This window comes from Apodemus sylvaticus, chromosome 22, assembly GCF_947179515.1.
Source record: "Apodemus sylvaticus chromosome 22, mApoSyl1.1, whole genome shotgun sequence".
Taxonomy (NCBI): domain Eukaryota; kingdom Metazoa; phylum Chordata; class Mammalia; order Rodentia; family Muridae; genus Apodemus; species Apodemus sylvaticus.
In genome coordinates, this window is record NC_067493.1 from 44,594,311 (window position 1) to 44,607,277 (window position 12,967).

Here is a 12,967-nt window from a genome sequence, read left to right on the forward strand (position 1 = left end):
CATCGGCCTTCTCCATATATATGCACACCTCCTTCTCCATCCCCGAGTGTGACTTAGTGCCCGTGCTACACGTCAGGAGCCAGTCAAGGTCTCTACCATTTTTATATCAGCCCTTATTTCCCGTCACTCCCGAATACCAGCCTCTCCTACTGTATTTTATTTATCGCAGCTTATCCAAAATATTACCATACATGTTACCACATCTCAAGTGCTGAGCGGTCCCATAGGACGTAACAGGCACCAAGAGACCAAATGACAGAAATGCGTAGATAAATGAACAGCAAGCTGGTGTTAGCCTTTCCTGAGGCAATCCGAATGAGCGTGCAGTCAGGGGACACAAGCCCAAGGCACTGGTGGGCTAGCTTACAGGAGTGTGTAGATGACTGGAAGACATCACTACATCACTGAGAATCCCTCCCAGCATGGGCAGCTACTTCCTGTTGGGCGGAGACTTCCTGTTAGACTGTACCTCCCAAACCCACACACAGCAGGGGAGGGGAACAGGTCTGACCTTGTTGGGGGGTCTCTTGTAGACACAGTCAGCCACAGTTGCTCTGACTAAGGTAGTAATGGCTCCTCAGAGGACAGTAGGCCATGACAACAGTATCAGGCTTTTTTTTTTTTTTAATTTTTTTTTTTGTTTTTTTGTTTTTTTTTTGGATTTGGTTTTTTTCAAGACAGGGTTTCTCTGTATAGCCCTGGCTGTCCTGGAACTCACTCTGTAGACCAGGCTGGCCTCGAACTCAGAAATCCGCCTGCCTCTGCCTCCCAGAGTGCTGGGATTACAGGCGTGCGCCACCACTGCCCGGCTCAGTATCAGGCTTTTTAAAAGGTCAGTGGCAGTCGCCCAGTGGTGGCGCACGCCTGTAATCCCAGCACTCTGGGAGGCAGAGGCAGGCGGATTTCTGAGTTCGAGGCCAGCCTGGTCTACAGAGTGAGTTCCAGGACAGCCAGGGCTACACAGAGAAACCCTGTCTTGAAAAAAACACCAAAAAAAAAAAAAAAAAAAGAGTTTAAGGCTAACTTTGACTACACACAAACACCACATCTCAAAAACAAAACAAAACAAAACAAAACAAAAGACTCCCAGAGGTCAGAGAGGTGGCTCAAAGGTTAAGAGCACTTGTTGCTCTTCCAGAGGACCCAAGATTGGTTCCCATCACCCATGCTGGGTGATTCACAAACGCTTGAGACTCTAACTCTGAGTAATCGCACACCCTCTTCTGATCCCCATGGGCGCCTACTCACAAGTGGCACATGTGTGTGAACACACACACAAACACAAATAAGGAATAAAAATGATTTTTTCAACAAGGGGCTGGAGAGATGCCTCGGCATTCAAGAGCAGTGGCTGCTCTTCCTGAGGACCAGGGTTCCGTTCCCAGCATCCACAGAGCCGCTTACAACCGTTTCTGTCGTGAGGAACAATTCCAGTCCCAGGGGATCCACCAGGCACACATGCAGGCCAAACACCAGTGTTCACAAAATAGAACTAAATCACTAAAAATAATTAAAACACCACCACCAAAACCACCACAAAACAGCCAGGCATGGTGGCACAAGTCTTTAATCCCAGTACTGGGAGACAGAGGCAAACAGATCTCTAGTCCACAGAGAGAATTCCAGGACAGCCAGGGCTAGCTACATAGAAAAGCCATATGAAAAACAAACCAAAAACAAACAAACCCACAAAATAGAAGAATGGAAGACCAAAGGCTGAAGAGAATAAAATTTGCATGCAAAGCAATATGGTATATTAAAGTATAAATCTGCTCTAGGAGAAAGTGGACTGCCCAGTCATAGAGACAAACACAACTCAAGACAGTTCCTCATGACCACGGGACAGCCCAGGATGCCACCCACCCTAAGATCTGTGCACAAGAGCAGTACTGTTACTCATCTTACCTGGGTTTCCAGAAAATTCCTTCTCACCACCACTGCTATGACTTAAAAACTTCACTGTGAATCTCTGGGTCACTGTTCCTAGAAATAAGAGAAACGGGAGACATAATTTGTGCCATTTTGTTGGGAAAAGAAATTAACCCCATGAACATGATGCGTGCATGCTCTAAGGCTGAGGCAGGAGGATTGCTTTGAGGCTGAGGCCAGGGCTACACACCAAGATCCTTTCTGGAAGAAAAAAATAAAATAAAAAGCATCAACACAGAAACAAGCCAGGTGTATTATACACATTCAATCCTAGCACTCAGGAGGTTGTGAGTTCGAAGCCAGCCTGGTTTACACAGAAAATTCCAGCTAGGGGCTATGTAGTGAGACCTCATCTTTATTTATTATTTATTATTTTTTGTTTTTTAATAAGACATCCAGTTTAAGGTAGTTTCTTGTTTGTTTCTTTTTGTTGTTATTTTTTGAAGGGGGAGGGGTCTCTATGTAGCCCTGGATGTCCTAAAACTTGTGACCAGCCTGGCCTCCAATTCAAAGATCCCCTTATCACTGCCTCCTGGGTGCTGGGATTAAAGGCATGCACTAGCATGCCCAACCTATCCTTTTCCTTATTCTAAAGTTACATTTTATTTGTTTTGCGTGCATGTAGGTGTGTGGTGCACAAGATCTGGCAAACGTGGAGGACCAAAGTGGGTTCTCCGGGATCAAGCTGGGATGGCCAGCAGGAGGTGCTGTCAGTGACCAGCAGAACTATCTTGCCAGCCCAATGGTACTATTTACGCTACTATTTCCATTTTTAATTGCACGTATAAGTGTGTGAATATGTGCATGCCAGTGCAGGTGTCTATGGAGATGTTCAGTCTCCTCTGGGCTGCCTGACAGAGATGCTGGGAACTGAACCCAGGTCCTCTGACGAGCAGCAGAGCCATTTCTTCAGCCCAGTTACTATCTACTTTTTTAAAAATCACTTTTGTTCTTCTTTTTTTTTTTTGGTTTATTTATTATTATATGTAAGTACACTGTTGCTGTCTTTAGACACACCAGAAGAGGGCACCAGACCCATTATGGATGGCTGTGAGCCACAGTGTGGTTGCTGGGAATCGAACTCAGGACCTCTGGAAGAGCAGTCAGTATTCTTAACCGCTGAGCCATCTCTCCCTCCCCTTTCTTGTTCCTTTGAGACAGGGTACGTCTGTATGTACCCAGGCTGTTCTTGAGCTCGCTACCAGTTCCCCTGCCTCAGCCTCAGGCGTGCTGGCATTACAGGTGTGAGCTGCCATGCTTGGTACGAAATTACATTTGACACACAAAAGAATCCTGACTCCTTAAGTCAGTGAAAAAACACACAGCATAAACAAGTCTGGCTTCATTTGAGGGTTATAGTCCCGAAAACCACTGGAAAGGAGACACTTCAAAGTGAAAGCATTCTGGACCCCTTGCCAACGCTACCTCTCTGGTGGGCGCTGATTTCTGCCCTGATGATTGTGATGTCTAGGCCGCTGATGGAATTATTTTGCCATCTGAAAACATAATGCTCTTCCACATTCACATTTCTGGGGGCCGAGCCGGCGCTTAGAATTGTGTCTGCAAAGACAAGAATGTGCATAAATGAAAATTCTTTGTGAGTTGCAATCTGCTACCAGGGCTCTGTCTGTCTCTGTGGCTGCCACCAGCCCATCTCTCCAGCTCCCTACGGAAGCCTGGCCACCTCTTCCTGCACGGAGCTTCCTGTGGACAGAGTCGGCCACATCCTCTGTTCCACCTCAGTGCCCTGAAAGGGAACTCTGTCCCTTTCCTTTGATGCCCATGTCCCCAGTGCCTGGCTCATAGCTTGAGCACAAGTGTGCACTTGGGGACGGACACTCATGCTCTGGAAGCAAAGGCTTCTAACACACATTCAGGAACAAGGTCATAAACCACTGGAAAGGAACACAAACCGCACCTTCATTCAACACAAAGGGCTGCTCACGTCAGCCCCACAGACACATCTGATAGGGCGGTATCACAGCTGCAAAGCAGCATTAACTACAGCAGGAAAGACAGCTCAGATCCCCACAGAAAGCCAGCTGAGGGAGCCTGTCACCAGTTCTGGTGCTTAGCCTAGGAGAAAATAAGATGCCCCGTTTCGAACAAGGTGGGAGATAAAGACCCACGGCCAAGGTTGTCCTCTGATCTCCATGCATATGCTTCCACTCATAAAAACGCATCTCACACACACACACACAGACACACACACACATCACCCACACACACACCTCACACACCCAGACACACACACACATCACCCCCACACACACACCTCACACACACAGACACACACACAGACACACACACACCTCACACACACAGACACACAGACACACACACACCTCACACACACAGACACACACACACAGACATGCATGCACGTGCACACACGTGCACACACAGACACACAGAGACAGACACACACGCACATACAGAGAGACAGACAGACAGACAGACACATACACACACACACACACACACACACACACACACACGCACGCACGCACGCACGCACACGCACACAGAGAATAGAAACTAAAACAGGTACAAATGAACATGCTGTGCCCTCAAGGATTCTTAACCTAACAGTCACTTGAGAAAAGGCCCTAAGGACCTGAGAACTGAAGAAAACATTGCGGTGCTTTCCATCAAGGCCTGCAGGGAGGTGGCTGAGGTCACAGTCAGTGCACAGAAGCCAGGCAGGCACGCAGAACACACAACGGAACTCGGCTGGAGCACCCCCCAACTCTGCTGACCCTACATCATCAATGCTTTCTTAGAGATTTATTATTTTAATTCTATGTATGTGAGTGCTTTGCTTGCATGTGCAATAATGCATGTGCATCTAAGTGTATGCACCAGGGTGTGGTGACTGGTGCCCTTGGAGGACAGAGGAGGACACTGGATCCCCTGAAACCAGAGTGACAGATGTGAGTCGTATGCAGGTCCTCTGTCGGAGCAGCAAGCGCCCTTAAACACTGAGAGCCTGCCCCTACAGCTTTACATTTTAAATTCCTTTGTGAATTTACGTATGGGTAAGTGCTCCTGTGAGCATATCTGTCAGAGTTCAAGGCTGGGTATCTTCTGCAATCACTATCCTTTTTTTTTTTCACATTTTTATTTAGTGTGTGTGTGTGTGTGTGTGTGTGTGTATACACGCCCTTGCATGTGCCCCCAGCAAACACACACACACACACACACACACACACACGCACACACACGCACACATGCACACACACACACATAATTTTAAAACATAAGGGGCTACAGTGGTGGCTCAGCAGTTATGACTGACAGCTGCTCCCACAGAGAACAAGAGCCTGATTCCTAACAGCCACATCCATGTCAATCATTCAGAAGGGATGCTATCCTGTTCCAGCCTCAGCATACCACACACACACATACACACACACAGACACACACACAGACACACACACACAGATAGGAATTAATCTTTTTAAATTTGTTTAAGAGAGGGAAGAGGGCTTATGGGACTATCGGGGAGGGGGGATCCAGGAAAGGGGAAATCATTTGAAATGTAAATAAAGAATATATCTAATAAAAAAAGGGAATAAATAAATAAATAAATAAATTTGTTTAAAACAATAATAAAAATAAATCTTAATATACAAATACAAGCCAGGTTTGGTAGACCATACCTTTAAAGCTCGGGACTCGGGAGGCAAAAATATGCAGATCTCTGTGAGTTCAAGGCCAGCCTGGTCTACAGAGTGAGTTCCAGGGAAGCCAAAGCTACACAGAGAAACCCTGTCTTGAAAAAACCAAACCAAACCCAACCAAACCTAAAAATAAAACAAATGACAGGACATGGTGGCTCACGCCTTTAATCCCAGCACTGGGGAGGCAGAGGTAAAAGCATCTCTGTGAGTTCTAGGCCAGCCTGGTCTATATATATAGGCAATTCTGTGACAACCAGGGCCACAGATTGAGACCCTGTCTCAAAACCAAAATAAAACAGAAAAGAAAGAGCACATGTGTTTTGTAGACAAGGCATGAACACGTGACACACGTACCTGGGCTGGTGATGAGCTTGTCCAGGTCACCGGCTTCCTCGTAGGTTACCGTGGGTGTGACCAGGCCTGCAAAGAAGCAGAATTAACTGCCACAGCAACACATGGTCCATCACTGTGGCGCTCACCTACTCACGGGAGGCATATCAAGGTAATAAGGAGCCAGGCTTTGTGATACAAACTTATAAGCCCAGCATTCAGGAGATAGAAGGAATACCCTGGGCAATACTACCTCAAATAAAGAAAGGAAGAAAGAAGGAAGGAAAGAAAGAAAGGAAGGAAGGAAGGAAGGAAGGAAGGAAGGAAGGAAGGAAGGAAGAAAAGATGAGGAAGGAGAGGAGAAGCAGGAGGAGGAGCAGGAGGAGGAGCAGGAGGAGGAGCAGGAGGAGGAGCAGGAGGAGGGCTACTATGCAACCAAGCCTGGGATGAGACGCCTCCCACCCCTCCCCCACTCCTACACCATCAGAGGCTGAGATCCCTCTGCTCCAGGCAACACCTGCACAGGATGACGGCAAAAGCCACTACCAGCCCCTGCCCCTAGCCAGGGTTCCGGGACCCAAGCCTCTAGGGATGAACCAGCAAAGGAATGTTTGCATCGCAGTGAAATGCAGAGACAGGCAAGAGCTCGGTGGCTCAGTGCTGAAAAGACGCCAGCGCCCTTGGCAGGTGCTACTGAGAAGCGCGGGGTAGACAGTGTGGTAGGGAAAGCCACTGTCACTCACGGGACATGGAGATTTGACTGACTGACAGTAAAGCCCTGGCGAGGAGGTGCTACTCAGAACTTGAACACTAGGGTCTATGCCCAGTGCAGAGAGGAAAACACCAACTGCATGCGCAGGGTGCTGCTATCGAACTGGACTCTTCCCATGAAAACACCATCCTCGGGGCTGGCGAGGTGGCCCAGTGGTTAGAGCACTGACCGTTCTTCCGGAGCTCCCGAGTTCAATTCCCAGCAACCACATGGTGGCTTACAACCATCTCTTACTCTTACGGGACCCAATGCCCAATTCTGGTATATCTGAACATAGCTACAGTGTATTCATATAATAAAACAAATATTTGTTTTTAAAAGGGGAAAGAAAGAAAACGCCATCCCCAACTAACAGACAAAGCATCACTGGATGCTAAGCCAGTGGCTTTCACACAGGAGGAGGGCTTCTCTATTAACTAAACCATTCTAACCGTGAAGGCCGCCTACCTCCTGTCGTGCGGATCCTCATGCTCTCGGGGACAGTTCCATCCTGTCCATGGTGCACTTCCAGGTCCATGGTGCACATACTGTCAAAATTCCTCAGGAAAGCCACGGGAGCATCCTGTAGACACTGCCCAGCTAGAGACACCTGAGGGCGAGGAACAGCTCCAGCACACCGATCTCTTCCTCAGCGTAAAGAAACATTCTTTCTGCTAAGCTTGGTGCTCCAGCCTGCACTCCCCGCACTCAGGAGGTTCAGGCAGGAGTGCTCTGAACTCGGGTCCAGCACAGGCTACAGTGTGAGACCCTACCCCAAGGCTACCCTGCTCCAAGATGCTGTCTTCTGTCTGGCCCTATTGCTGGACAATGTCTACAGTAAGTGCCCACGGTGACTGACTTTAGGGAGCCAAGATCTGGAAGCCACTATTAACAGTTAAGTGTTCTCTAATCCACCAGGGGCAGAGCCTGCCATGACCACTAACCGTACAAGTCACAGCGTATATTCGACCTCGGTGTCTTCCTCATCACCACCTGATTTTTGGAGGGAGGAGGGAAATCCAGGGCCCCACATGGGAAAAGCATAGCCTCTCCTGCTGTGCACCATCTTCTGCCCCCAGACAGTTTCAATAACATAAATATTGGCTCCCGGGGCTCGACGTGGTGGCTCATGTCTTTAATCCCAGCACTCGGGAGGCAGAGGCAGGAAGATCCCTGTGAGTTCAAGGCCAGCCTGGGCTACAATGTGAGCCCAGGACAGCCTGGGCTGGTGTAGCTCTGCTGTAACACCCTTGACTGGAAAACACAAGGTTCTGTACAACAGTCCCAGCACAAGAAAAGAATAAAACGCCGATAGGGAATGAACTGGAGACTGGCCACGGCCTCTAGAGTCCACACAGAGACTTTTCCACTTTATTACACACGTTCCCGCTTCGATTTAGCAAAGACAGGGGTTGAGAATGGGTCTTTTCTGTCTAGAGACTATTCATAGTTAGTGCACAAGAGGAAGATAAGCTGTTAGGGGGGGGAATTCTTAGGGGCAATGCTAGTCAAGTGCGAGTGTTGAGATGGAAGGTGTTACCTGAGGGATGGTAAAATAGCCCTTCGTGGTCATGATGGGATCTCCTTGTTTGTAACTGGCATCATCAAAGTCTCTTAGGTCGAAGTGCAAATAGGCTTCAAAGCAAGGGGACTGTCTGGGGGTACTGGGAGACCAGATAGACAATCAGTAGGCCTGCAGCACTGGCCCAAGACCCACCCCAGAACAATGAAAGATAAAAAGCCAGTAACACTTCAGCCTTTGTATAGTTTTGAGATAGGGCCTCATGTAGCTCAGGCTGATGTCAGACTCTGTGTAGCTAAGGGTGACTTTGAACTCCTGGTCCTGCCTCAGCCTGCTGATTGCTGGGGTTGCAGGATACAACACTAACCCTAGCTCTTCCTCTTCTTTTTTTTATTTTTTAACAGATCATGGTTACAATGTTTTCAATGATACAGGACTATAAAACACAGAAAGTTCAAATCCCTGCGGCTTTTGACTCCTCCCATGCTGGAAAGACATTGCTGGCTGGACCTGCTGGGTTTTTTTTCCTCAGGTCTTTCCCACACTTCAGGAGAAACGTCAGACATGGCCTTCCTAACCACAGCCTAGCGTGGGCTTCTTTACAGTACAGAGAAAAAAAATGTGAGCCAAGTCAAGGACCCGGGAAAAGGAAACCTGGTGACCCGGGGGCTGGTTCCTCCCAGGCAGCGCCGGGTACTCACGTGGCACCGTGGTAGAAGTGACCGAGGAACGGCGAGGTGGAGGGTGGCGACTGCACACACAGGAAGGGAAACCAGTCAGGAGTCTGGTGAGCAGTGCCAACTGCACAGCGATGGTGGAACAGAGGGCTGACGTGCCCTCCAAACACGCCGGAGAAGCAAGACCCTGCGAACAGCTCTCTTACTTCAGGCTGACAGTCCTGGAAAACAGATAAAAGGATAAGGAAGGCACACCAGCTCCCACTGTGACGCTGGGCACAGCTCCCAGCTAACATGACAACATACGCTCTGCGGCCACCGGCACGCAATCTGGTAGGCGAGGAAGCATTGCATCTCGGTCTCCTCCCAAAGTGCTCTGCGCTGCAAGAAGAGCCCCTTGGGGCTGTGGAGGTTGCTCAGTCAGTAAAGTGCTGGGCGCGCAAGCATGAGGACCTGAGTTTCATCCCGAGAACATATATAGAAAGGCCGGGTGTGGTGGCCCGTGACTGCTGGGGAGGCAGAAGAGGGGCGATCCCTGGGGCTCACCAGACGGCCAGCTGAGCCTACTCTGCCAGCTGCACGTTCAGTTAGAGAGAAATATTAAAAAGCATGCATGGTGCCCATGGTTATCCTCTGTCTTCCACAAGTGTGTGCAAGTGAGGAATCACACACTTACCCTACACCACACACACACAAGCCTCCATCACACACACACACACACACATACCCTCTCACACACTCACATGCACACACACTTGCACACTTACATGCGCGCATGCATACACACACACACACATACACACTCCATCCCTCACACTTGCATGAACACAAAGTTCCTCAGTCAATGCCCCTGTGAAGAAGTTCAGTCAGAATCTTCCAGCCTGCAAGGGAATGGCTTCAGTAGGAATGGCATCACACCAGGCCAAGAGCGAGGTGTGCAATCTCAGCCATTCAGGAGGCTGAGGCAGGCATGGGGATCAAAAGTTCAAGGCCAGTCTGGGCTAGCCAAGGTTGTAGTGTGAGACTCTCAAAACAGATGAACAAAGCTAACCACAGAGCATTTCATTTTCCCTGTAGGAGAAGAAGAAAGAAAAATCTCAACCACATACTGCCATATTCCTACAAGAATGGGAGACCCTGGGTACCTCTCATTTGTCTTAAACTTAAGATTTTAAAGTATAAACCAGGTATGGTGGTTTGTGCCTACAATCCTGGTACTCATGAGAGCTGAGGCAGGAGGATTACCTTAACTTGGAGGTCAGTCTAGAGTACACAGTGAGACTCGTCACTAAATAAACAAACAAGGGCTGGCAACATGGCCCAGTGTGTGAAGATGTCTGCAGCCAAGCCTGACATGACAAAGTGAGTTCTATTCCTGGAACCTCCCACAGTTGACCTCTAACTCTACATGTGCACTGTAGCATAATCCTCCATACCACACACACACACACACACACACACACACACACACACACACATACATACCACACATACACACACATACACATACACACACCACACACACACATACACCACACATACACCCACACCACACACCCACACACACACCACACACCCACACACACACACATGCGCGCGTGCGCACACACACACACACACACACACACACACGCACGCGCGCGCGCGCGCGCACACACACACAAATAAATGTAGTTAAATTTTTAAAATAAGATTTCTTGCAAGATATTTCCTATCCAGTGAGGCAGTGAGAGGCCGGTGATTGAAGGGGAGAGGAGGAGGAGCTAAGGAGAGCGAGAGAGGAAGAGGTAGAGAGAGAGAGAGAGAGAGAGAGAGAGACGGAGACGGATATCCAGATGGCTTCAGACATATTTCTGGTGTTTTGGAGAGGTTAAAAAATATTGGGATAAGACCTTTATCATTGTAAATTGGCATTATGTAATTGGGAGTTTCTTTTTTTTTGGGGGGGGGGGTTGGTTTTTTTTCCGACACAGGGTTTCTCTGTGTAGCCCTGGCTGTCCTGGAACTCACTCTGTAGACCAGGCTGGCCTCAAACTCAGAAATCCGCCTGCCTCTGCCTCCCAGAGTGCTGGGATTACAAGTGTGCACCACCACCGCTCTGCTGGGAGTTTCTTATACATAAATATATTTGGTTGACTATTCAAGTTTAAGAGTCGTGCTTTACCAGATACTTGGAAGGAGTGGGTGCTGGGCAGAAGTGTGGGATCCCACCGTTTACAGAGTCTGTGGCAGAGAGGAAACACAGCTGAGGCTGTGAGAGCTGAAGGAGACTGGTTCAGCAGCGACAGCGAGAGCCGTCCTGAGCGAGACTTTATTCACAAACTACACAGACAATACAGAAGAGAAAATACTCAATTTAAACACAGTTTGCAGCTCTGAGCTAGAGACAGGAGGACCAAGGGTGCAGGGCCACTCTCCACTGCATGGAGTGCTCCAGGCCAGCTTGGGCTACAGGAGACCCTATCTGGGAAAAACAAAACAAAACAAAACAAAACAAAACAAAACAAAAACAACAAAAAAACCAACCAAATAAAATCGATTTGCAAAATCTGTTGTCACCTATCTAAAAGCTACTGAGAGTGACTGCTGGAGTTTCCCATACGTTCTCAGACAACCTGGTAAACAGATAAAACCTTACCTGGTCACAGCAGCATCGAATGTCACAGGCCTTAGCTGTCAAGTCGCACGGGCAGGGACCCAGGGGCTGATAGACTTGGTTAGGAATGACAGTCACGTTCTCTGAAAAGTACATGTCAAGAAAAGTTCAGCTACAAAACAGTTCTACAAGGCATGAACACATGTTTGACATTTACAAAAAAAATAAAATAAAATAAAGGCTGGCCAGGCGGTGGTGGCACACGCCTGTAATCCCAGCACTCTAGGAGGCAGAGGCAGGCAGATTTCTGAGTTCGAGGCCAGCCTGGTCTACAGAGTTCCAGGACAGTCAGGGCTACACAGAGAAACCCTGTCTCGAAAAAAACAAAAAACAAACAAAAAAAACCCAAGAAAAGAGTAAAGAAAAAGGCTGAATCATGATTTGTGCTTATGTGAGTGTGTGTGTGTGTGTGTGTGTTTGTGTGTGTGTAAGTTTCCTCTTCCCCATGGTTTGTGGTGGTGGTGGTGGTGGTTTTGACTCAAGGTCTCACTATATACGCCTTACACCTTGCTGTCCTGGAACTCAGATTCATGTGCAGTCAGTCAGTTACCTTGAAGGATATGAGCCAAAGCACCCACTGAGAAAGCTCCTCACAGACTCCACACAACACACAGAAGCCAGAGGCCGGCTGGGCATGGTGGTGCATACCTTTATTTCCAGCACTTGGGGGGCAGAGGCAGGTGGGTCTCTGTGAGTTTGAGACTAGCCTGGCCTACAGATCAAGTTCCAGGATGGCTGGGGCCACACAGAGAAACCCTATCATGAAAAACCATAAAAGGAAAATAAGAACAAGGAGAAGGAAGGAGGAGGAGGAAGAAGAGGAGAGGAAGGAGAAGCAGCAGCACCAGCAATAGCAGCAGCCAGGACCAGAGAACAGACTAGGCAGACAGTAGGGTCAGCCTGTGTAACCACACTGACGTGACACCAGGAGGCACTGGAGGACAGGCCTTTCTCTGTGCTATGTGAGCCAGTAGAGGTGTCTGCGCTCACCACACACCTCCTGTCTGTCCTTCCCTCTGGCTGGTTTGGACCTATGTCTCACTAGGTCTGTTAGACCATCATGAGGATCTAAATCTCCACAGTCCATCCACAGGTGGGTGTTCCAGACATCTCCTAAACACACTTGAGCATGTTTTTTTCCCTAAGGAAAATGCTTATAAACTGGTTTTGAGTTGTGAGTCTTTGGGTATGTGAGTGTAGGTGTTAGCGGAGACGACTCGAGCCCCCAGAGCTGGAGTTCCACATCTGTGAGCCTCCTGAGGTGGGAGCTGGGAACTGTGGGTCCTCGGGATGAGCTCTTCATTTAGGATCATGGATGCTACGAGGGCCTCCTCTCCAGGGGTTTCCTGAAGGATCCACTGAATATTTTCTTGGTTGTTTTGCATTTTAAGCATTAAAATAATAATAATAATGTTTTCT

General features: G+C 48.5%; 1 protein-coding gene across 1 annotated transcript in view; it reads right to left on the bottom strand.

The window, feature by feature from the left end:
• The window catches only part of Tctn2 (tectonic family member 2), a 28,109-nt gene that overhangs the window by 9,895 nt on the left and 5,247 nt on the right, over positions 1-12,967 (bottom strand). The window contains exons 5-11 of the mRNA XM_052168746.1: positions 11,531-11,631; positions 8,917-9,113; positions 8,234-8,357; positions 7,162-7,303; positions 5,967-6,032; positions 3,355-3,489; positions 1,906-1,983 (exon numbers count right to left, since the gene is read on the bottom strand). Coding sequence (XP_052024706.1) covers positions 1,906-1,983; positions 3,355-3,489; positions 5,967-6,032; positions 7,162-7,303; positions 8,234-8,357; positions 8,917-9,113; positions 11,531-11,631 — 843 coding nt within the window. The remainder of the gene's footprint in view (positions 1-1,905; positions 1,984-3,354; positions 3,490-5,966; positions 6,033-7,161; positions 7,304-8,233; positions 8,358-8,916; positions 9,114-11,530; positions 11,632-12,967) is intronic.